General features: G+C 38.2%; 1 protein-coding gene across 1 annotated transcript in view; it reads left to right on the plus strand.

Moving 5' to 3' along the window:
* Nucleotides 1-27,000, plus strand: part of CFAP47 (cilia and flagella associated protein 47) — a 286,222-nt gene that overhangs the window by 214,811 nt on the left and 44,411 nt on the right. The window contains 1 exon segment of the mRNA XM_054395813.1: nt 3,938-4,033. Within this exon segment, the coding sequence (XP_054251788.1) occupies nt 3,938-4,033 (96 nt within the window).

A 27,000-nucleotide genomic window follows, 5' to 3' on the forward strand; every position in this document is an offset into this window, starting at 1 on the left:
TGGTATCTAGGCATTCTTAAGTGAAAAGAAGCATTGTAGACTGGGTCTGCACACATTAACAGGGCAGGTGGTGCAGCAGTTGGTATTCAGTGAACATACAGAAGGCTCAAAAGTGCTGCTAGTAGAAACAAATGCATAAATGTTGGCAACACACCACAGAATCCAGTCTCAGGCCTTTGATGGTGCAATCATTACTTCTGTAATCCAATTGGAAGACCTGCAGCCCTGTTCTGAAGTAGCTGGGTGCTCTCAAGGTTTCTCCCTGGCACTGTGCTACAAATGGCAATGATCCTCAACAGTTAGGTGTGTGTGCTGATAGACTTCCTATGGTGCTGCATGCAGACAGTTTATTTCATCGAGGTTAACGAACAAAAGATTCACAGAATCTTTGCAGAGATTTCAGAAACAAGAGCCAAACCCATCAAGGCTGAGAAGTTTGATGTGACTGAAGAAAAACAGAAGCATCAAGAAGACAAAGTCCAAGCCATTGGAAAGTCTCCATTTCCATCTGTTCTTCTGAAGAGTATGTTCAGAGCTCTGGAAAAGAGGAGGGAACAAAAAAAACTCTATTGTGAGGGAAGAGTCTGGGCTGAGCATCTTGGGTCTTCAGATTAGAATCAGTACTATTAAAACAGGAAGCAGTAAAGGCTATTGGTTGAAGTTTTATTCCTCCATGAGACAAAGGCTGCCAATTTCCATAACAACATACAGTCTCAGGAAGTTTGCTGCTTTCATGGAGCTCAAATCTGAGATACTGCAGAAAAGATTGCCAGAGCATATCTGACCTTCAGTTACCATGCTGTTCATTTGTATAGAGAACACATGGATCTGTACTGTCTGTACAGCCAAGGAAACATTTAACAGGTTGAAGGAGACTGTAAGGTTCTGTGGACTTTCTTTCCTCAAATGTTTGTGCATATGTTTGCACAAGGTCTTGGGTAGCAAACAGGAAACCAGGAAGAACTGCAGGTGCAGGCTGTTTTCAGGAAGGCTACAATGTGATCACAGTCATTGAGGCAACTGGTGACAGTGTGTACAATTGGAGTATGTTTGTGGATGGGTGCAGCCTATTTGGAAAGTACAGAAAGAATAATTTGTCCATCCTCACCTCAGCCCCAGCAGGATCATTGGATGCATCCTTTTGGGGTCTGTGTAGCCCATAACTGCACATCCTCTGGCAGTCCATTTCCAAGATTGTGAAGGTCAAGTAGGTAATCAGGAGTAGTCAAATGAATTTGTTAAGTGCAAATCATGATTGACTAATTGCCTTCTATAGGGAAATAAGTGATTATGCAATGGAGGGAGGAGCAGGGGATGTAGTATATCATGATTTAGTAAGGCTTTTGCCACTATTTCCTGTAGCATTCTTGTTTGGAAGCTAGGAAAGTCGAGGCTTGATGAACAGAGTGCTGAGTGGATTGAAAACTTGGCTGAATTGTTGGTCTCAAATTACAGTGATCAACATCTTGACAGTTGGCTGCTGGCTGGTAATGAGTGTAGTACCCCAGGGGTCATCACTGGGGCTCATATTGTTCAAGACCTTTATTAATGACATGGATGATGATGGAGAGTGCAATGTAAATTAGGGGAAGCATCTGACATGATAAATGGTAGCACTTCAGTCCAGAGCTACCTTGATAAATTGTTGGTACATCTCTTTTTTGAATTGCTTTTCTTTGTCAACTCATCATCCCTGGACCAGCTGGAGATGCAGTTAGCTATGCAATTTTCCTTCTAAAATGTGAAACCTTTGTGTTTTTCCCTTTCATTCCATCTACCCTTTACACTTATCTCAGACAATTACAGAAGCACTGTGAATGACTAGCTGTGCAACCCACCCTATTTGACTGTTACGGGGTGCTCCAAGCCCCTCTTCCCCCACCTCCATCAGTGGAGGTTTGAATGGGGGAAGACAAAGGCACAAGATTGCCTTCCAAGGTGTGAAATTACCTTCCCCTCCCCCTGGGGGACAGGTAAAAGGTGCCCATTCTTCCTGCTGAGGTCCCTCACAGGTATTGGGCGCTCATTTTTGGACTCGCTCTGCTCTCGCTCTGGACTCGTAGCAAAATTGGAGAAACCAGCACTCGGACCTGGCTTCTCCCCAGACCTGCCTGCCCTGGGGTCCTGCTCCCTGCCCTGCTGGGGTGACCCTGCCTGCCATAAAACTGCAGCTTTCCTTGCACCGTTCAGGCAGTGCTACTGCATGGCTTTTGCCTCGTGGCAGCCGTGTCTGCGGACACTTTGATTTTGGCGGCTCCCTTTTCCTTCAGATTTGTGCCACGTTATCCACAAATCAGATTATAAAACCTGCAGTTCTGGAGCCTGCCACCGAAGAAAGACCCAGGGACCATCTGCAAATCCCTGCTTCATCCTTGTGAGTAAAACTGGCGTTCTCATACTCTCCCTAAGGTCCTGGCTTGCCTCTGATTTTACAAGATGGGTGAAGCTATTTGGGGGCTTAGCCTTTTCCATTTTCTGAATTCTCTAAATTGTGCTAAAGTTGCCCAGAAGCTCCCTGGTAGAATTTGTGACTGAATAGAACCTGTAAATAATTTAATCAGCTTTGTACATAATTTTGGGGCAGGGCTTTCAGGAAAATAAAGATAACTCTATTCTTATAATTCCCACCTCTTTAATTTAATCCAAGTCAAAACACTGACCAGTAAGTAACTGATTCTATAACCCCTTGAAGTGCAGGTGTGATTTACACCTGTGGTGTAAAGGTTCCCATTGCACATCAGAGAGTTCAGCATGCTTTATTGTAGTGTAAAATGCAAGTTGCTGGTCTGATCTGTACAACAATAGTAATTCTGAGAAATAAACTGCTTGACTTGTGGAGCATAAATCTAGAGCTGGATAGCAGAATTTGGTACTCCAATGCTACAAAGTATTATTTGTTTAAAAAAAAAAAAAAAAAGAAATGTGTTATTTATAAAATAAAGGAATTTACCTGCAATGCAATTTCCTCAGTAATTATGGAGCTTAAATATTGGTGCTAAAACCTCATGAATTGTGATGTCATCTTGCTAACTATAGAGCATTAACCTGTCCCTGGAAGATTTTCACTGCAAAGGCAACTGACTTAGACAGTGAATGACTGATGATTGGTTTTATGCATCAGAAGTGTTCAGTCTTCATTTTTCTTTACACATCAGTAGTTCTGACATGACAATAATCTAATGTTTCTGTGAGCTGTGGAATTATTAATTATTTTTAAAGAACAACCCAATACATTTGTACTGTCATCTTTACGAAAGTAGAAGCATACTTGTCCTTCAAAAGCTGTCATAAATTTGTTAATGAGCTTAATATGTAATGCTCATTTTCTAACTGAATTGCTACTGGTGAGCTGTAAATGCTGTTTGCTTGTTTTTAATCACAATAAAGTATTTGAATTATGCATTTAAGCTGTCTTTAGACATGGTTCTGCATGCTGTAATTTGGTCTCTATAGAAATATTTACTGTAATTCCTATTTCCTTCTTTCCAGAGGGAGAGAAATGTAGGATGCACAAGTTCAGCTCAGTATTTCTGGCCCTTACATACTGTGGCAAATAATTTCCATAATGGCATATGTATTTAGTGGAACTTTCATGCTCTGAAAACATAGTTAACCTGGAAATTAAGCAAATAGTATTTTAATATACTGACTTTGATATTCTGTATACCCATGCAATGCAGATATGTTAGCTTAGTGTGCAGTAAAAGCTAATTAACTTTTTCTCCCCAGGGCTCAGTATTGAGGCCAGTTCTGTTTACTGTCAGTGACCTGGATGAGGGGATTGATTGTACCCACAATAAGTTTGCAGGTGACACCAAGCTGAGTGGAAGTGTTGAGGGTAGGAAGGTTCTAACAGAAGGCAGACTTCTAAATGAGTTTCCCTGAATTATTTTTAAATGTTAAATTTTTATTTTTTTTATTTTTTTTTTTTTTTTAGATCAGGAACAGTCCATTTATGATGTCAGTGCATCTGTCCCATCCAAGTCTACCAGTACAGAATTTGCTTTTCACCTTCTGCTTAAACAACCACGAGGTATGCAATTTCTTGAGTTCTGCTTTGAATTTTTTTACATGTGATCTTCTATGGTACCTGAAATCTAGAAATTCTACAATATTCAGTAAACTGCTGAGGGCAACTCATCACAAAGAGCCATGTTTAAAGTACCAGCTGATGAACTGTGAAAAAAAGAATTAGCTCCATGTCAATGAAGTTTGCTTGTTTCACTTAAATAAGTAGTTAATAATCAGAGTAACATTCCTCTGAAGTTTGTATTGGTCTTTTTTTTTTTTTTTGGTGGTTATTTCTCTTCACCTCTGCAATGATTGAGTTGGACTTCTGAGGTATGATTTCTTTTATAGACAGTCTTACCATCAAAGCACAAATGTCATCTGTGCTGCAAAACGATTATATGTAAAATAAACAAGAAGGTTGCAACCTGACTTCATAACAGGTGCTACAAGTGTAATATTAAAAGGGTGAATGAACCTTTATAGTCAGGTAGTCTTGCTAAATTCCTGGGAAAGGCTTTGAATTAAGAAATTAAATCCAAATAAATGTAGTTGCATTTTAAGACAGATGAGATGAGCAACACCTCTAGGAAAATGTTTAGGAAATAATACGTAGAAAACCATCAACTGCTGAAATTTTATTACATTTAAATTGAAAGGCTTCATAAAAGTATTTTTAATGAGAAATTGTGTGGGTTTTGTAGTAAGTACAGATGAATACACTTGAAAAGTAATATTTTAAAAATATTTAAACTATTATTAATACTTACTTTACCAACTTACACTACAACAAATCACAGCTTCTGAAGTACCAGAAAGGAAAAATATATAATTGCTGAGAAATTTCTTTAGAAATAAAATTTCCCAACTTAAAGGATCAGTTAATCAGAAAAGGAAGGAGTAAGAAATTCCAAAACCAAGTCAATTAAACATTTATAACTTACTTTTTAATGTATTAACAGAAGGCACACCAGAACGTGGACTTCACAATTACTTGTTTCTAGATATGCATATCTTTCTCATCAGTCTTGCCAGTCCTTTCAAGTATTCTTTTTATTCTAAGATTTTTTCTGTTGCTAATGACTGTTTTCTGTATTTTCCTATGTAGCTCCTGATATTTTCAGATGTGACAATATAATCTAGAAAATATAACCCTGAACTATGTGGAAAGAATTAAATTATTTGGGCTTATTGTTTGAATTAAATTTTAGATCATAGCATCACAGAATGGTCTGGGTTGGAAAGGACCTCCAAAGGTCATCTGGTCCAACACCCTCTGCAATAATCAGGGACATCCTCAATTAGATCAGGTTGCCCAGAGCCCTGTTGAGCCTCACCTTGAATATCTCCAGGGACAGGGCCCCAGCCACCTCCCCAGGCAACCTGTTCCAGTGTTTCAGTACCCTCATGGTAAAGAATTTGTTCCTAATACCCAATCTAAATCTACTCTTCTCTAGTTTGAAGCCATTGCCCCTTGTCCTATCACTTAAAGGCCTTAAATAGCCTATGATGCTATTTTGTGATTTAGCTGATGTTCCAAGTGGTCAATAAGCCTGTAAGCTTGTCTGTTTTGAACAACTTCATGCAGCAGGAGACAAGTGCAGGAAGTAGGGCAGTTAGCTGAACCTAAGTTTTTTGATATCTCTCTTTACATTTCACACAAGCTTGATATTTAGAAACTTCTATATTTTAAAGCTGTGATGTCACTTGCTCCGTTTTCATCTGTTCCCTTTTTTCCTGAGATCTGTATGGCTAGCTATTTAATTTTGCCTTCTAACTTTGCTTTCGTGTATTTATTAACTCTCCCAAGCACTTAGGAACGAAAGATAAAATATATTTGATAAATGTATATATTGTTATGGAGATATTTTCCATAAAGCTGTCTACACTGTTAAATGACTTTGATGGCAATCAAATCTGAGATATTAAAGTTCTGTGTGTGCATTTTGGAAGCATGTTAATATTACAGCTTCATATTTTATTGGGCAGTATTTGAGAAAGCATTTTACTATTTTAGTACACTTTTTATGTCATATACAGTCCACTATGATTATGGATAATTTGGCTTTTAAACTAATTTTACCTAAGAAATGGCATAAATTTTGTTCAAATCCTCAGACTATTTCCCTAAAATGTTAGTTTTCAAGACTTCATTCTTTAATTCTCTACTTACATCTGCTTTTTTTCTTTCAGTAACTTTGCACACACAGTCTGGGGTTGGGTTTTTTTGTGTTTTTTTTTTTCTTGTTTTTTTTTTTCCTGTGATTGCTTTCAAAGGCTGAAAACCAATAAACTAACTTTCTGGACTTTCCTGGTTCTCTTAGTTGCTAGGAAGGTTGTCTTTTTATAATGCTTTCATTATCACAAAATAACTTGAAGAGCTAGGAAAAAAAAACAGCTGTGAGAAATATTTCTCCATTCTAGAAGACTATTTGGAAAAATTTTTGGAAAATGTTAAGCTTTCTTTCCCCTTCTATGCTTCAACTGCATTCTGTGACTAAGCTTTGGTCATCCACAACAAGCAGAAATCATTTTGTAATTAGATCAGGAAGTAGTCAATATTCAAACAATGGATTCTGTAGGAAAGGGATAGCCAAGCAATACAGAGACAGAACAGCCAGGTACATATACAATATGTGTATGCATTATAAATATTTACAATTATATTATGCTATTTTATCTTCATAAACAGTTACTAATAATGAAATTAACTGGAGAAGGACACAAACGCTGAGACCTCACTGCAAGCCAAAATGAAATGAGTTATCCTAACTAGGAGATTTAAAAAGAAGTTGTTGGGTTATTTTGTGTTTTTTTGTGGGTTTTGTTTGTTTTGTTTTTTCTCTTCAGGGTTTTAGATTCAACATTTCCTTCTTTTCAGCACATCTTTTCACAGGGAAACTGAAGGAATTAGACTTCAGTCAGACAATTAGACTCCATTGAAATGCCAGAGGATTCAGATGCCAGATTTTCTTTGAAATTCCTTAGTCAAAGTATTTTCCTGTTTTATCTATTCAGGTCTTTCTTTCTGGCAAACTTTTGCTACTTTAATTTTGATTTTCTTTCATTAATGTTTAATCCCTTTCCTGAATTTTCACCTTTTGAAACTGCCAGGATTCCCTTTTCTCAGCAAAACTGTTCAGCAGATGTACTATTCACATGAATAGTTAATAAGCTGTGGTACATTAATTACTTATGCCACACAAGATTTAATTAGGAGGTATACAGCCTAGTATCCAGTCAAAGGCTGCCTCCATTAGTCAGAGTGACCTCTGATGCCCATTAGGTTATGCAGATGCTAGCATATGGAAAAACAAATTTCACAAATCTTGATTTAAATTTTCTTGAACCTCTTCTAGATAGCGTATATAACTCCTAGTCTGGATTTATTTGCAAGGAAGATTTTAAGCTTGAACGTAGGGGCAGCTTTCTTATTGTGTAGTGACCACAATAAATATTGAATTTGAGCACCCAATTTAGGAAGACAATTTAGAAATTATGTAAAACTAGGTAAAACAAATTGAATTGTGCCTGGGCTGCTTTGAAACTTAGGGCTGACTGTTGGTTTGAGTTTTCTCTCCCCCTGTTGGCCCTTTTACTGACCAATTAGCTATATAACATGCTGTGTCGTGGTAACTGTTTAAAGATTGGGTACTATTTATGCAGAGGGCTTTGCAAGGAGATGCCATACACCTGTCTGACTTGATGTCTAGGACTGTGGGACTGATTTAACGTGGGTGGAGAGGGAATGAGGTCAGAAAGGAATGAAGGCAAGGAGCAGGCAGGCAGTATTCTGGACTCAACCATCAGAGCCTCCTACTGGTACTGTTTCTCAAGCTTCAGGTACATTCAATTCACAGGACTGAAACTCTTCTTTCTATTCTACTGTTTCTCTTTTTTTTAACTTTGTTTTGTTTTGTTTTGTTTTGTTTTGTTGGGTGGGGCTTGGAGGGGGGCAGATTAGATTTTTCCTTTAAATGTCCTTATTTTGTATCCTGCTGCTACTTTTTCTCATGCCTCTCAGATCCTGTTAGGGCTGACTTGCTGGGAGGGATCCAGAGCACAAAGACAGGTTTAGTTCTATGGAACCCTTTCCTAGTCCATGTACAGATTCCTGGTTGCTGAATCACCTTCTCTCTACCAGGTGAAACCATTATGACAGAGCAGTATTCTTGTGTCACAGCTGACAGAGAAGTAGGCTTTTTAAAAGAGGATGTCCTTCCTGGGACATGACATGACAACATAAGTGATGCAGTCTAAGCCACATTTATCCCCAAAGAGATATGCTGACATAATCAATGCATTCCAGCTGGTGGCATTCTTGAGTGCAAGTTATCTCTACTGGCAGCATGGGAAACCTTTGAGAGCCCTCTAAAGCCACAGCACATCTAAGATTTTCCTCATGTGGAAAAGTGATCAGTGATCAGTATGGACATTTTTGTGTCACATTATAAGGCACTTCTGCAAACTGACCATGTGAATGAGTAGTTGGGGAATCCATGCTCAAAAAGATATTCTTGCAGTGAGAATTAGAGCTAATGATTGATATGCTGTTCAGCACTGAAAGAGGTGTTCTTGGTACATTGGTATATAAAACCAAAACATTTTCTAGGACACTAAAAAATGAAACACAAAGCTTTTTCTTTGTCTCTTTCAGGCCACATATTATAGGTATTTTTAAAGTCTGTTATACGCAGTGTTTTTACCTTTGAGTTTTTCTTGCTTTACAAATTATGTGTAAATTATGTGTTTTTGCAAATCTCGGCAACTGTTTTAGTAAAATATCTGGAAGTTAATGAAGTGAAAGGCATCACTGTCAAGAATAAGCAGAAAGTCTCTGTTGCTATTCTTTTTTAAAAAATCCCTTAAATGGAAGGTGTCGAACAGGACATTCCCTTGACTGTGTAAGGAATTTATTTATCTAGTTCAGTATGCTCTCCTGATGCCACAAAAGGAGAGAGAGGAAAAAATATAAAAATAAAAGAGGGGAGAACATCAGAAACCCACCCTTTGCACAGTCTCATGCAAATCAACATAAGACTTCCCATGTGGATTTATCATGGAAAACAGATTTTCAAGCTATAATTGTCTCACAAATTTACTCCTCGGCCATGCAGTAGACTTCATCAGAATCTCATGATTTGTTACTGAGCATCCAGAGCAGAGCACTTCGGAGCATTTAAACTATGCAAATCAGCCTCAAGGGAGGCTGTTATTTCACATTATCTTAGCCTATTTCTCTATTTAAAAATATCTGCTCTGTTTTAGAGCTTGATAAGAAATTATCTCCTTCAATTTCAATAGAGCTAGAAAATGAAAAGATGATTAATTTTGACTTAGAACATTATATAGCTGCTAATTATTTGATAACAGCTGTGGATGGACAAGACAGAGCCACAATGTGTCCTTGAATAAGACAGAAGTACTTACTTCCTCCCCTCCCTTTTTCCTAGTTCTTGCTTCTAGACTACATGTGCTTAGGTAGTAAACCCAGTGAAAAATCCAGACAGAGATTTGTTTCAGCCCAATCTAAGTCTAGCTCTAAATTTGCTATACAAATTTATATCCACTAATCTTTTGTTTCCAGCCACACATTCACAGCAGGGAAATGATGAGCAGTATCAAACAATTGTTTCTTGAACAGCAGAACTGAAGAAGCTAGATTTTTTTTTTTCTTTCCCCTCACTAGACTTCTGTCTCATATTTGTTTTTCTTGTCCTTCTCTGCTCTTGGAATAATCACAGCGTGTCTCTTCCATTAATTCATCTGTGCAAGACTCCTCCACATCCATGTTCCATCCCATATATATGCTAAAGAATAAGTTTTGCCCCTTCCTTAACAGTCTAGTAGGTTCCAGACTGAGTACAGCTGTTGAGTCTGCAGTTGCTTCTTTTCATTTGTTTTTCATAGAATCACAGACTGATAGGAGGTAGAAGGAACCTCTGGAGATTACCGAGTCTAACCTCTCTGTCAGAGCAGGTTCACCTAGAACAGGTTGCACAATTATCCTGCCAAAATATTAACCTTGCTTCTACATATTTTCCAGAGCTTTCTGAATTCTTTTGTCTACCTTTTCTAATCATAGTTCTACAACCCTACTGTCTGAAAATGTTTTTGCTGGAACTTCACATAAAATTGCATGAAATCTCAATCTGAGTTGCAATCAGCAAGGAATAGGAAGTTAGGTATTTTTCTCCCTCTCTTTTTATCCCCACCAGTTTATGCACTATGTCCTTGAAACTAGTTGTTTGAATTGGTTAGAAAAACTCTCAGAGTGTGCAAGGCATGCAGATATGTATTTTCTGCTTCTTGATGGAGTCCATGTTGGCTAGAATTAGCTTAGCAATATACTTGATAGTTATGCAAAATTGTTGCCAGGGGCAGAAAAAAATCTTGCTGAATTTGGAGGTTTGACACATAGGGAAGTCAATGATGTAGTGAAAGTCTCAGTATACTTGAAACCAATGTGAACCTCGGTTAATGAGAGGTAAGAATCCAGCAAACTTTGGGACCATAAAAAGTTCTCTTCCCCTTCTGTAACCAAATTTCAGCCATGGTCTTCTCTGGTCCATGCAGCAACCAGGCACAGCATTTATTCCTGCAGACAGACCTGCAAAGGCATGCATGCAAACAGTACAAACACAGCTGACCACACAGATCAGCCAACCCCTAGAAACAATCAGCACTCATATAAATACAAACAGCATGACTAGCCTGATACAGTTGCTAATGTGTGGCTGATTAAGATTCAACTGTTCTGGACTTACATGCACTCATTTTCTATCTATTGGTGCACTAACTCCCCCCTACATCTTTTAAATTCTAGCATAGGCTGTTAAGTTTCTCCAGGACTTGTACCTGGATCTTAGGCTCCTGTCACAACCAGGTATTCTGTGCCAGCCCTGTGCAGCAGGGAAGGTCTTGATAATGGACTGGAGCAGAGGGAAAATGGGAACAGAGAGAGAGAGAGAAAGAAGACGTCACCACTCCTTGGATCTGCTCCTTATGTGGTCACTGGCTCAGACTCTGGGTCTTTCTGGATGCTGGTCTGCCTCTACTTGCTGGCTAGTGCAGCTCAAAGTTCACTAGTAGAACACACACAGAACACTGTGTGCTAACACGGATTAAAGTCTGTCCTGTAAACGTGCTCAGTCTGTAGGCACTGCTCCTGACTATGGGTCTTTTCAGATGCTGGCCTTCTGCTGCTTGCTGACTAGTCTGACTTGCTGTTAGAATTACAGACTCGCAGAACCACAGAATTAACCAGGTTGGAAAAGAACTTCAAGGTCATCAAGTCCAACCTATCACCCAACACCATCTAATCAACTAAACCATGGCACTAAGTGCCTCATCCAGGCTTATTTTAAACACTTCTAGGGATGGTGACTCCACCACCTCCCTGGGCAGCCCATTCCAATGGCCAACCACTCTTGCTGTGAAGAATTTCTTCCTAACATCCAGCCTAAAGCTCCCCTGGCACAGCTTGAGACTGTGTCCTCTTGTTCTGTCGCTGATTGCCTGTGAGAAGAGGCTAAGCCCCACCTGCCTACAGCCTCCCTTCAGGCAGTTGTAGACAGTAATAAAGTCTCCCCTGACCCTCTTCTCCAGGCTAAACAACCCCAGCTCCCTTAGCCACTCATCATAGGGCTTGTGCTCCAGACCCCTCACCAGCTTTGTTGCCCTTCTCTGGACACATTAAAGCAGGTAGCAGGTGGAACCCATCCACCCATGCAAAACTCTGTTCTCTCCAATCACTGCTTTTAGACTTAATCTCTCCACTGCTGGAACTCAGCAGCTAGCTGAGTCCTTGCTGGCTAGTCCAGTATGAACTACTGGCTAATGCACTCAGAGTCTCAGGACAGGGAGTGTATTTACGTAGAGGACAGGCATAGGATTTAATAAGAATATAGGATAGCCATCAAGCTTGAGGCATTGTCACACAGCTTTATTTCCCAGCCTCTGCTTACATGACTGGCATCTTTTATCCTTTTTCACATTTATTCTCCTATGCTTATTCCTCCCTCATCCACTTTGGTCTTTCATTTCTCCCTCCTGTGTTCTCTGCCCTAAATAGCCCGTAATAAGTTTTGTGCTCACTTAAATAATATGTTTGGTTCTGTGGTAGGGAGTGTATTGAAATAACAGCTGCTAACAGTTGCAGTCAGAAGTCAGACAAATTATTTGTGACAGGGAAAGATGCATTTGGTTTGTTCATTTCTTACTGATGGATGAAGTTCTTGAGTCAGTAGCATATCTGAGTATGTTTAATTTCAGGTATGTAAGACAATCCCTAAATAGTAAGGAATTTAAATATAAACATCTCCTTCAGTTGCACTGAAATTACAGGAAGTATAAATGTGTATGTTAGGCCTTCTAATTCTAATGGCTGTGCTGTGAATTGAGGTGGGATTATTTGTGTGTTTAATTATTTTGATAAATACTTTAGTGTGTTGATATCTGTATGTTCACCTCAAAATTATGCATTTCTCCTTGTTCGTGAGACAGAACCTGAATCAATAATACTGCAGCTCCAGTTCTTGACAAGTGGAGGTCTTTAAAACTGTTCTCTGTAGGGAAGGAGTAATTTAATTAAAATGAACATCATATCCTTAGTACTCTGCTGCTTTAATTCTCTTCCCTAGATATTTTGTCATGCTATTAGTAAGATTAACAAATTATTCAAAACATTTTTTTTTATAGGAGAGAGAATAAATTATTCACATTCTCATTAAAAATTGATATCATTCTGTTACCAAGGGGAATTGGATTCCCTGATTTACTTTTCTGTCACAAAGCATGAATGATTAGGCAGGGCCTATTTTGGTTTGATAAAGCCACTGGGATTGTACCTGCCTGAGTCTATTTGCAAAGCGTGTATCACTGGTACCTCCTTCCTCTTCATATAATTCTCAGTAAAAAATGATGCATCTTCCTTTTCTATTTTTTTTTGATGCATACAGGACCTTATTTTCAGCTTTCACAATATTTATACCGAAACTCTTCCTGTTTACATGAAGATCAGGCTGATACCTTCAATCATCAATGTCAGTAAAGAGTTTGCATCTTACAATAACCTTTAGGTTTAAGCAATGTTTGTTTCTTTAAATGCATCACTGATGTCAAGCTCAAATAACCCACTCAAAAAACAAACCAACCCAGTGTGGCAGTTTTAGGCTGATGCCTAGGAAATTTTCCACAGATCTTGAGCAAAACATGGTAGAATGTAAATGCCAATTTTATTTTGGGGGGTAATTATCTCAAATTGGGGGATAATTTCATCCCACCACACCCAGGCAAACATGAATGTGGGCACTAGTGCTGTGTTAGCTGTGTGTGAAAGAGGAGGATGTCTTCGACTGTTGCTCAGTCTTTGCTTCTATTTTAATGTGGTGCTTCTCCTGTTGGTAAATCATAACATATAAGCCAACAAAGGTGGTTTAGGTATTGAGTATAGGACATCATTTGGGCATTCCCAGGAAAATGCAGAATAAAAATTTACATTACAAACAGAGTTAAAGTATTTGATTCATGACCTTTAAGTGTTACAAAGAGTAATATCTCATACCTGTGGAAGCATGCAACAGAAAAACTCTTCATTTAACATGATAGTTTATATTAACAACATATATAAGATGCTTTACTACATTCATAATCACTTGATCTAGCATTACCTCCTGATTGGAGGGAAACTGAACATATTTCTTTGCACTGTGATGATATCTTTTTAGATAACATATTTAAATGCTCATGAGAGCAATGCTCGAAGAGTGACTTTCTGGGACTCTTGTTGCTAGGACATTATTTTTACCACACAGTGGTTTATGCCCAAGGATTTGATATTTTTGACATTACTGTTAATATGCTATTTTAAGTAAAGCTTGTATTTGCTTACAAGGAGTTATCACCTTTAAATTTTAAGTAGGTAACGAAAGTACACTGACACTTAAGTAGTTCCCTCACTTGCATGTTGTTAAGGTACTTGATAACAAATTTCCACTTGAGGGAAGGTGTTAAACATTCATTTTAACTCAAAGAAACTCATACCAAAGCTGTGACTGTTCCAAAATAAAACCTAGAGGCTTAGAAGGTAAGCAAACATCATCTTCTTGTAATTGTTTGGTGAAGCATTTGGAAAACACTTTTTCTACAAAGCCTAGAAGGAGACTTAGAATGTAAAGTACTCCATGCAGCTGCCAAGAAGTCCATGAAACTTGCTGCTGTGGCTGATAGCTTCCCCTTTAAGGTGTGAAATTCAGTCTAGTTAATATATGAGAGCTTCTTGTAATAGGTTGTTATGATTTCAGGCTATGCCCAACGTGGGGTCTGGCTTGATTAATTAATAATCAGAATAAGGAAGTTCAAAATGAAATAGAATGTTGTGGGTTTGATTGCACCCCAACAAATTGGACATTGACCCACTGGAGTAAATCTATCACACCCACTCAGAATTTGGAAGAAAAATGCAATTATATTTACAAAAGCAGACTAAATATGCAGGTATAAAATGCAATCAACACGTACAAGGTATATTTACATATACTTTACAGCTTAGCAACAGTACAAACCCACCCCCCTGAACAAAGGACCCAGGGAGTGGTAGTAACAGCCAGCCTGCTCTCTCTCCCTCTTCATCCCCCCTGTACCTTACACATCTAAATACAAGTTTGCCTGCTTGTGTTCTAAGAATGTTGACATTAAATGCCCTGCTTTTGTACACTGAAGTAAAAACTGTGGTACTGCAACAAATTCTGATGTTGAATTGTCTTTTATCTGCTTGCTTAACAAGCACTGAAAATTTATAAATTAAATAATTTCCTCTTACATATAGAGATTAATGTAATAATAAACCAGGGGTTAATAGCCCATATAATTGGTATCTATTAATTACAGGTAGCCCTGCCTCTTTCACAATGAATACAAGTAATATAAATTAACCCCTGAGGTTTGCTGCTGTTTTTATCACCTCTGTTGCATACAACCAAGAGAAACTGCAAGCTGAACTGTGATCCTGTTACAGGCTGTTTACAGTTCCTGATTTCTAGTCATTGTATGCAATTTCCCCTTTACTATTAAATAGGAAAATAAGAACTTGATTGTTGAGAAGAACTGTAATTCAGACCTGTATGAATAACACATGAAGTTTTCTACATGCAGAAGCAAACAATTGAGTTTTATCACAACCAGTAGCACAAGACCACAATAGACAAGACACAATATTGGGCATGTCAGTAGCTCTTGAGGAAATTTAGAATGATTCTTATCTTTGCAGCTTGCTTTACAGCTCTTCAAGTGTAAAATCACAAGCTGTATCATATTGGTCTCTTCTTATTAATGATTTTTCCCTTTTCCACATCAAGAATAAATTTTTGTATTATTTTTATTTCTTGGATGTGCAGATTTACCTAATTCTCCCAACTCTGAATTAAGTGGAAATGCTTTTCCCCTATTTTTTTTTTTTGGTACGTCTGCCTGTTATTGACTGAGTGTAGGTTGTTGTTTTTTCCAGACTTCATGAAGTCTATTTTTAACAGAGTCCCTCTACTTGTGTATACAATATAAGGTAGTCTGTCTGGTCTTCTAGAAGTGCTGTTTATCTTTGCAATATAAACATGTTTAAATGATTCAGGATGAGAGTGAGACATTCAGTGATACCAACTTAGTTATCTAACCAAGGAGAAATTCTGTGGTGATTAATTTATTTCTACTTCACTGAAAACCAGAATGCTGGTAATGAAGTGTTGTTTGCTCTCACAGGAAAAAGCAGGGACTGAAACCAGGTCAATGTTATTTGATAGCCAAATTCATATTAAAATGTGTTTTTAACATTTCTCAAAGATTCATGGAGGATTCAAACCTCACTGGCAAATTTTAAATAAAGGCAACATTTATTTTCCTACTTAAATTCTCTTATTCAAGAAGGCTGAACTTTGATTTTTTTTCAAGTGAGTTCTGAGTAAGCCTGTGTGTTTTAGGTCAAGTTGGATGATCACAATGACTGAAGTATTTAGCAGTGAAGAAATGGAACAAATATGTGCAGAGTTCTGGAATAGTAAACTTTTTTTGTTTTTTAAGCATAGAATCATAGAATGGTTTGGGTTGGAAAGGACCTCCAAAGATCATCTAGTCCAACCCACCTGCAGTGAGCAGGGACATCCTGCACTAGATCAGGTTGTTCAGAACCTTGTCAAGCCTTTCCTGACCTTGAGTATCCCCAGGCATGAGGACTTAACCACCTCTCTGGGCAGCCTGTCCCACCACCCTCATGGTAAAGAAGTTGTTTCTAACATCCAATCTAAATCTACTCTTCATTAATTTCAAACCGTTGCCCCTCATCCTATCACTACAGGTCTTTAGGACCAGTTCCTCTCCAGGCTTCTTGAAGTCCTCTTTCAGGTACAGGAAGGCCACTAAAAGGTCTTCCCAGAGCCATCTCTTCTCTGGGCTGAACCACCCCAGCTCCCTCGGCCTGTCCTCGTAGCAGAGGTGTTCCAACCCCCTGGATCATCTTCCTGGCCCTCCTCTGGATCCAATCCATCAGGTCCATGCCAGGCACCTTCATGCTTGTGCTGATTCAATCAAAAAAGGGCAAAAAAAATATTTACATTTTGAAGTTAACATTATCATATTTTCCAATATATTATTTTATTTATTATTTTACTACTTCAGGATAAAAACAGGGGCAAGACATCAAGTGCCATCAATGGATATGGACTGTATAAGCTTTCTTTTCTTTACACATAAACATTGCAGTCTGTTGCCTCTACAGAACTACCATTTTTTTTTTTTTTTAAAGTTTGGTGGTCATTATTCTTTATATAAAAAAAGAAGATATCTAATAGTGAAATTAGATTTGGTGATCCATTATATCTCTTTAGAAAAAGCTACACATTGTAAGGGAAGTGAGCTACTAATTCTTCTGACCTCTTCTTTTAATATTTCCTTCCTGCCATATATCAGAACAAAAACCTTTTTTTTTTACAAACCTATGTGGACTTTGTTTGTTATGATTTTTTTTTTTTAATCCCTGTAAGTTGTTACCCAATGACACTTTGTGAAAATCAGTTTACTGTCATCTTTATGCACAAGTATTTTTTCCTCCATCTTTTCTTTTGTTGACACCTGTGACAAACAGCTATTGGGAAAAGCTTTTGCCTCCGTATTTCTTGAATGTGTGACTGCAAATCACTTATGCCTTGAGATGCTTTAAAGACTCTTCTCGTGGAAAAGGGAAATCCCTTAGATTTGAAGACTCACTGCTTCTCATTTTGACAGATTGAAAATGGATAATCCTAACTAAGTCACTCCCATGAAAATTTTCATTTCCAATTATTTCACCACAAGTTATTCTCAGTGGAAGTTACAGTTACTGACTTAAAGTATCTCCTTCATATTCTAGAAAGGTATTATTTTAATGTAATTTTATCCACTGCTGCATTTTAACTACGTTTTAAAAGAGAGTATGCAATGATGATCTGTTTTATTCCTTTTTGAATCAAAAGAAAAATAACTTCTCTCTAAGAATTTAAAATGAGGAATTTGTGCAAAAATATGTAAAAGCTAAATTATAGACACCTGGATTTTTATTTAGCACAAAAATGTTGATGTTGGTAATGATCTCACCTCTTGAGTAGCGGATTGTGTATGTTTTCCATTTCTGGTTTGACACAGATGCACAGGACCTGCAGCAGCCACCTCTGTTCTGAAACACTGCAGCTCCCATTCACTGCTGAGTCATCCAAAGCCTGTCCTTTTGTGTCACTATGATCCAGAATCATCCTGACACTATCAAGTAATTTGAGTCCTTGATCACTTCCAGAATATCTTAATACTAATTCCCACTGCTAGTGACATCTCTTCTGTCTCTCTGCTGGGAGGCATAATTTGATTTTTTACCTCCTACCATAACGAGTCTTTCCAGTCCAGTTGATTTCCTACATGTCTGCTTCAAAGCATTTTGTCCTTTTCTTCTTTTTCTGCAGGTCCCCAAGCATCTCCCTCTATATTCCTCCCTGAATTTAAGAGCCCTTCAGCTCATGTATTTATTGGAATTTTGTAATATTGACTGTGATTTGCTCTAAATTAGACCTACACACTTGATTTTAGCCCTGTTGTCACAACAGGAACCAATGAACAATGTCTAACCAAGAACTGCTAATTGTCTTTATGACTAGAAGCTCATGCCACATTTCAATTACCCCTCAGGAAACCAGGAGAATCATAAAAAATATCATCAACCACAGGAATTCAGGGAATACAATATTATGAGTCTTCAGTTAAGTTGTAACAAAATTTAAGTATTTTCTGTGGCTGTACCTGAGTCTGAGAGGTGAGTAGCTGTGTGCCACATTAGCTGATCTACTGTGTCCCAGATCACTGGCATAGGGTTAAAATATTTCTGAATATATATATATATATATATATGTATATATATATGTATATATATATAAACTGATGTGTGCTTATGTAGCATAATGACTGAGTAGCAGGGATGTCCATAAATAGCCTGTGAGACCACAGTGACAATAAAAGATAACTTTGTGTAGACAGGAGAATTTTCAGAGTTTGAAAAATTAATTATTTTGTACTTCAAGACCTATGGGCCTAAGACAAGTGCAGTATGCCAGAAAAAATCTGCTTTAAAATGAGAACAAGTTAGTGTGAACTACCAATTTGGCCATAAAAATGGAAAATGTCTCTGAAGTAGAAAGGCACTTGACAGCTCAACATAGTTTTCTGCTAGAAGGTATTGCTGATGTTTTTTTTTCTTTACTTCCTCTGTGAACAAATTACTGTTCTGTGACTGTCTTGGAAAACTCTGGAGCAGGTTTTGTGTGACAAAGAGGCATAACATCAGATGTATTCTTTGAATTGCCAGCCTGGACATACGATTGCTGGCCTCTGTATGAAGCTGCTGCAGTTAAATCACTCCTTAAAACTATAGCAAAATCCAACAGCAATGACAACCAGGCCATTAATTTACTTCATCCTCTCCTGAATTAAGATAAGCATCAAAATGACTTGCTAATAAATGTAAAATAAATTAATGTTCTTTGTCTTCTCTGAGGGATTTTCCTATATAAAAGTTTATAAATTGAGTCCTGAAACCTTGTTTTTGGAGTGCATGATTTTTGCTTTTTCTTTTCCATTTCCATTATGCCACAGGAAACATCTTGAACTCATAGCTAGCATTAGGAAGAGAAGATTGCTTGGTTTAAGTGCCTGGTTGTCTGCTGCTGTTATTAATGTATCATATCATATTTCTATGGAAAGACCACAATACATCTGAAATCAAATAAGCAAACAGACCTGTTTTGTAGCTGATATTACTTTATATGTGTGGCATATAAAATATAGCAGAACAAAGGTTTTCAAATGCTTATTTTGCCATCTAAGAGAAAGGAATCACCCAAAATTGTGAAATAAAACTTTTAGAGAGAAAAGTAACTTGAGGATGCTAGACCTCTGAAGTCCTGATCTCAGAGGTCTTTTCTGACCTGGTTAATTCTGTGATTCTCTGAATATAATCAGCTCCTGGCTAAAACCAAAGTACTTCAGCTGCATTGCAGCAATATTCTGACTAACCTTTGACTTTCAATTGCAAAACTGTGAGTAGGAGAAAAGTTGAGATTAAGGGGCCAATTTTTATAACAGTTGATGTGAAATCTGAATCCCCAGCTCTTATAGCTGCAAGTAAAAGCAAGTAATGTAGAGTTTTCTTTTGTCTTTTATTTGCTTTCTACTTTGTAGGTAGGAGTCTGGCACTATATTTTCATTTAGTCTGATTTATTTTCAGGTTGAATAACAGGTGTAACTAATTTTCTTTGGAATGTCTGACCATAGAGATTATCTGCTGGCAAGTTTCAGGGGTGAACACTGAGGCTGGCATTGCCACATATTGGGTTTTTTTTAGAATTTTACACACAAAACACAGTGGGCAAAGTAGCAGAAAAAATCTTGTTCTTCTGATTTGACAGGTTCATAAAAGTTGTTAGTCCATTTACAATGAATGTTACCATTCATAGCCAACAATAATACAGAAAAGCCTCTGTTAACAGGTAAAATTGTTACAAAGGAAAACTTTCCTGTTATCTACTTTTTTTTTTTTTTTTTTTTTTCTGAAGTAATGGTCATCCTTTTGGTGTTGTCCTGGGTTTTAAGCTTAACAGAATCAGCCCTCCTCAGGTGCAGGAGTTGTATGGGGATGTCAGGGAGTGGTCAGTGCCCCAGATTCTTTGCTTGGAGGGCTAGTGAAGTGTTTCTTCCTCAATAGTTTGGGGATCTGTCTGGATTTGTTTTTATGCATTATCTTAACACAGCCTGTGTAATTGAACTTTCTCTTTATTGGTTCTGAATTATTCAGTTTTCTATTCTCTGCCTTATTTAAACTGGCCTAACAAGACTGTATTCCTGTAGTGCCTGTTGTGATTTGTGTTTACAGTTTTGGATATCTGTTACTATCCTCTTTATTTATTTATTGTATTTACCCTTGTGATGGTTTGAAACTGTCTTTTTAATTTTTCCTTGCAAAGTTCAGAACAGAGAAAGTGAGAGAATGTAAATAAGTCACTATTGGGTGTAAGAAAGCAAAGTACTGATTGTTCTAAACACTTCCATTGGATGGATAGAAATGTTTAAGAACTATTACCCAAAACAAAGTAGGCACTCTGCACATTCTGTGTTCTGCAGTGGGGGCAGTTGCTGGGCTGTCTGGCTGCTGTTTCTTCTTCTCTTCTGGCTGAAGATAACACACTGACCTTGGCAGCTAAGTTAACAACTTTCTGCTTAACTAACTCTGCTTCTCTGTCCAGGGGGGCCTGGGGGGAAGCTCCTGAGAGAGAGAGAGGCCCCTTTGGGAGGGTCCCCTTGGGGGGAAGCAAAGGGAGATCGGTTGTGCTTTTTCTGTTGATTGTATATATTTGTAAATGTTGTGAATTTTGTATATTTGTACATATTCATTGCATTTCATTGTAGATTTTAGACTCTGCTTGTAAATACAGCTTTTCATTTGCTTCCAGACTGAGCTAGCCTGGTTATTGTTGGTGGGGGGGAATTTCAGCTCACACCTACACAACCCTCTTGAAAACTATTTTTCTGTTCTTGTATCATAGATAATTCAGTCTGCATGGATGTTTACTCATATCTTTATCAACTCAAAATATCCTAAACCAAACCTGACTGTTAAACAGCTGCTGTCATGAATTCAAGAAGCTAAAATCAGCTTATGCCAAGACAAATGTCAATCAAATCCTTAGACCCGGCCTTGTAAGGCCAGTAGAAGGTCTCTTAATAGCGATGGAAAGAAAGCCATATTTACTTGGCTGCAGAGGTGTTCCTTCCAACAAAAACAATATTCCTACAACTGCAGGAAGTATCACTGTATATCAGAGGCTGTGGAAAGGACCTCAAGAGACCATTGGGTCCAACCCCCCTGCCAAAGCAGGGTCACATAAGGTAGTCCACACAGGAATGCATCCAGGTGGGTTTTGAAAGTCTCCAGAGAAGGAGACTCCACAACCCCCCTGGGCAGCCTGTTCCAGTGCTCTGTCACCCTCACTGGAAAGAAGTTTCTCCTCATGCTGAGGTGAAATCTTCTATGTTCAAGTTTGAAACTCTTATTCCTTATGTCTACATGTTCTGGGCTTCTCAATTCAGGAGAGATGTTGAAGTACTGGAATGTGTCCAGAGAAGGGCAACAAAGCTGGTGAGGGGTCTGGAATACAAACCCTCTAAGGAGAGGCTGAGGGAGCTGGGGGTGTTTAGCCTGGAGAAGAGGAGGCTCAGGGGTGACCTCATTGCTGTCTACAACTACCTGAAGGGAGGTGGTAGCCAGGTGGGGGTTGGTCTCTTCTCCCAGGCAACCAGCACCAGAACAAGAGGACACAGTCTCAAGCTGTGCCAGGGGAGGTATAGGCTGGATGTTAGGAGGAAGTTCTTCACAGAGAGAGAGATTGGCCATTGGAATGGGCTGCCCAGGGAGGTGGTGGAGTCACTGTACCTGGAGATGTTCAAGAGAAGACTGGATGAGGCAATTAGTGCCATGGTCTAGTTGATTGGATAGGGCTGGGTGATAGGTTGGACTGGATGATCTTGAAGGTCTCTTCCAACCTGGTTGATTCTATGATTCTATGTATTTTTTAAAATTTTCTCATAGTTAAAGATGTTTTGGTTATCACCAAAGAAATTAATTACTTTACTTAGAAATTTCCCCTCACCTCCAGTGTGCTTAACCCTTACAAGCTTATTTTTTACTGGTAAATAGATGATAAATACTGATAAATGTCAATGATAAAGAAATGTAATAGGTTTTCCTGTCAAAGTAATGGTTTTGATTTTGGCTGCAACAGCTATTAGTTAGAGAAGGATAATTTTTAAAATAAAAAGGAACCTTTATGCTAGGCCTTTTAGACATGCTTCGTTTAAAAAGAAAATAGATGGCATTAAATGAAACAACATATTTAATTACTGAGCCCTGTTCTCAATCCATTTATTTTAATCTCAATAGCAAATGTTTAACTTGTATCCATTATTTTGTACTAGGAAGAAATTCTTCTAAATTAAATCTCGTAATGTAATAAGCCAGACTCTCCCAGAACTAAGCAAAATTGCATGAACAGAAGATTTGTAAAATGGCAAACAACTCTTATAAGCATGCTGCATCAAATACATTTTATTGTGTGCTTATGATAGTGATGATGTGAAGCCTTTCAGTTACAGGCTCACACATTCATTCCTTTATTTGTACCATTTATTTCTTAAGGCAACTTCTCAAGTTTTAACCAGTCAATTGTGAAATTGTTTATTAGCATCAGAGCTGCATATTCATAACTTAATATTTTCAACTAAGGAACTCAGGACTCAAATCAGATCTTATTAATATATATTTTTATATATATATATATATATATATATACATGAAAGGAGGGTGCAAAATGGACAGAGCCAGTGGTGCCCAGTGACAGGAAACACTTCCATCTCAGCTTAAAAGAGTACACTTCTGTGGAAAAGGGAGCCTAGAGGAGATTATGGAGCACTCTGTGCAGTTGTGTCTTGAAAACCTCTGGTCATGGGGATGCTGTTATGTTCCTTGGGCAAATCTTCCAGTCATTGATTGTTCGCTCAATAAAAAAAAACATCTTTCTTAGGTCAAAATAAAACCTCTCTCCCTGTACAACTTTTACTCATTGCCCTTTGTCTTCTCCATGTGAGTCCTTGCGAAGGGATAGCTCCAGTTGTTTAGTACTAGAAAACTCTGATAAAGTCCCCCCTGAGTCTTCTCCAGAGTGAAAAGGTCTAACTTCTTCAGTCTTCCCTTATAGGCCAGGTTCTCCAGCCCCTTAATCATCTTTGTGGTTCTCCTTTGGACTCTCTGTAGTTTGTCCACCTCTTCTTTTGAATTCTGGGAACCAAAATTGGACATAGTACTCTAGGCACAGCCTGACAAGTGTTTGGAAAAGGGGGACAATCACATCTCTACTTCTGCAAGCAGCTCCCCTGAGGATGCAGCCCAGGGCACATTGTGCCTTTGTTGGTGCAGCAGTGCGCTACTGGCTCATTTCAGTTTGTTGTTCACCAGGATCTCCAGAAACTTTTTCAGCTAGGCTGATCTCCAGCCAGATAAGGTCCTAGTCTGTACTGGGCTCTCTGGTTATGTCATCCCAGGTGCAAGACCTTGCACTTGTCTTTGTTGAGCATCATGCAGTTCTTGCCAGACCAGTCTTCCAGCCTCTCCAGGTCTCTCTGTAAGCTGGCTCTCCCTTCTATCCATCTCCCAAGTTAGTGTCATTGGCAAACACGGTGAGAACCTCTGCCTTGTCAGCAATGTACGTATCAGGTTTCCCTGCCCTGTTTAGCAGATACAAGACAAAGCACAGCAATCTCTCATGTTCAAAGAACTGCAGAATCACAGAATTGCTAAGGTGGTAATGAACCTCTAGAGCTCATCTTACACAGCTAGTGCCTGTCATGCTTAAGTAGGGTCATCTAAAGCAGGTTGTCCAGGACCAGGTCCAGTTGAGTTTATATATTTCCACAGATGGAGGCTGTTGGCTGTTGTGTGCTGGCTGTCAGTTTAGAAAATTTAATTCCTATTTACTAATTGAGACTGACTAATTATGATACTGATGCAGCAAAAGTAGCACAGACTGCTACATTCTCAGTTTATTAATTAGAACACATAGCAAGGGATTGTGATCATATTTTATGGAAAGAGAATAAAAAATTCAAGCAGCCTCATTGGAAGTACTGAAAAAATGATGTTAACAAACATGAACCTTTAATAACAGCTGATGCAGAAATGCTGTCTGTCCTTTTTTGAACTCTGAACCACTTTTGGAAGACCTACTCTAAAAATTTTAGTCTTCATATGTGAATCAGGCTTCTGTCTCTTCTAGCAGGTCAAAATAAATGAAGAATACCTAGGCCTGACTTTTGTATATATTTGGATACTTAGAACTGCTGTCAATATCTTACCCTTTATTGCCTGATACCAGTCCTCCTTTTCTGGATGAGTTCCTTGAGAAAGAATTAGCAATTCTTCACCAGCACCATCTGTTGTCTGTGAATATCTTGGAGGTTGCTCTTTCCAGGTAGAAACCAAACCTCATACTACTGGGTTGACATTTATGTGGCCAATGCTAATTTTAGCTAGCAGAAATATCTGTAGTTTTAACTGAAATTATTCTATACTAATAGTTTAAATGGAGAAACTATCAACAAAACAATCAATCACCAAAATCAAACAAAAACCCCAAACAGCCAAAAATGTGCACTCTTAAATAATTCCTCAACAGACTTCAAAAGACATAGTGAGAACTATCCCATTTCTCTTACTCAATTAGAGGGATCTGAACTGAGTGTTGTTCTTCTGGGTGCAATCAATGGGAGGCACTCTGAGAAGCTACAGAATGAACTTAATGCATCAAGAAGATGTTTCTTTCAACATCTATAAAATCTCCTGTCCAAGCATCTTACTAATATGAAAAATACATGGCTTTAATATAAGTTTAGGTGAGAGAATGATAATTCTTTTCAAAGATATTGCAGGATGCTTTGCTCATTGCCATCACAATTTTATCACTGTGGCACTGCCTGGGATGCTTGCTCTTAAACATTTTTATAAGCTACTGTAGAGTCAACAGATGCATTTTTACCCATCTGTATTCCTTCCAAATAACATCCCAGCTATGGGGACCCACTGCTTCATTAATTTTATTTTAACTCCCACAGTGCTTATCCTTTCTAGGACAACAGAAATTACACAGAACTCAACCACAGTGCAGTGCCCCTTGGAAGTGAAGCAGGGAATCTGAAATACACTCATTTTGATTTAATTGTTCTAGACTTAAGTGTCAAAGGATGTGATGCCCAAGGAATCTTTTACAGAAGCTGTGTTCTCCACTAGTCTTTGGAGAAGCTTGAGGCAAGGCTTAAAACCAGGTTACCTTAAAAAAACAAAACAACACAGATCTCTGCATACGTCTCTGAAAGGCAGTTAACTCTAACTGCAACCCTTGGTTTAAATCAGATGTCTTCAGGTTTTTGTAGATTCAGCTGAGCTTACTGTACAAATTATCAGTTTCCTAGCAGACTGTAAGAAAGAAGCACGGTATTATCAAAATCTGACCCAAAGCTTTGTACCAAATCTGGGGCAGCTCTATCCTGGGGAGAAAAAAAAAAAAAAACAAAAAACCTTCCTATGAATTTCTTATGAAGAATTTGTGGATACTCACTGTTGGATAAATACTTAGATGGAGGTCAGCTGTTGATAACAGTTCTTGGCATCTCTAGCAGAGTATTGGAGGTCCACAGGCAAATAGGAGTAAATAGGAGCATTGGTAGTACTGCTTTGTATTAAAGTTGTCCACATAGTATTGCATTTGCTGGCCCACATTCTCTAAATGGAAAAGAGAAAAGAGAAGCATGAAGCAATGTGTGATTTTTACAGCTAGGCCTATTTAATCTATCTTATTAACTAGGCAAAATCATAATGAAATAAATCTGTACTGGCGGTTAATGATCAGTTGGCTATTTGACAGCTGCCAGCAAGCCCAGTGATAGAAAAATTGCTGTCATTAAGAACAGCTTCTATGAAGATTTTTTTCATTAAAAATGTGAATACATTCCATTTCAACAGCAATATTATGAAGTTTGTCTTTTCATGGTCTTTAATAACCAATTTTCTGCCAGAATAACCCAGAATGCTATCATATGGGTTCTCAATTAAAAGGCATTTAAGAAAACCAAGCCACTATGTCCTGTCACTGGCATGATTAAGCTACAGTTCAAATAGCATCTGCAATGCATATGTAGTCCAACTACATGTAGTTTACAGTCCATTCTATTTGTTAAAAGAGTTGCAAATGAAACTTATGGACATGCTATAATGGTGATGAAAAGTGCTTACACAATGTTGTTGCTGACATTATTTTGTTATGCATGTGTTTGGATTGGAGGCAATCTAATTGCAGATATATTCTCAAGAGTACACTTCTGTTTTAAAGATGTTACAGGCCTCTGCCTTAATTACACCAGAGTATGCCCAAGTGGGCAAATCATGGTAGAGAGCTGCCTTTTCTCATAGAATACTGTATCAGTTCTGTGGCTGAGTTTTGCTTCAGAGGGATGAGTCCTAATTCAGATGTTTTCAGAAGCATGGCAACGGTATGTGTAGTCAGCTTGGTTATTTCAGGCACTTCACTAAAAATTAGTTGCAAGCCTTTCAAAAAACACTTTGACCACATTATTGTCAACAATATCACAGAATCACAGAATGCTAGGGGCTGGAAGAGACCTCAAAAGATCATCTAGTCCAACCCCCCTGCCAGAGCAGGATCACCTAGACCAGATCACACAGGAATGCATCCAGGTGGGTTTTGAATATCTCCAGAGAGGGAGACTCAGATATATGTGTATATATTGCATAGCTTTTAAATCTTGGATACATACTTGATAGATAATGCATCAAATAGGAAGATTAAGATTAAAAAAAAAAAG

Source organism: Indicator indicator, chromosome 1 (genome assembly GCF_027791375.1).
Source record: "Indicator indicator isolate 239-I01 chromosome 1, UM_Iind_1.1, whole genome shotgun sequence".
Lineage (NCBI taxonomy): Eukaryota > Metazoa > Chordata > Aves > Piciformes > Indicatoridae > Indicator > Indicator indicator.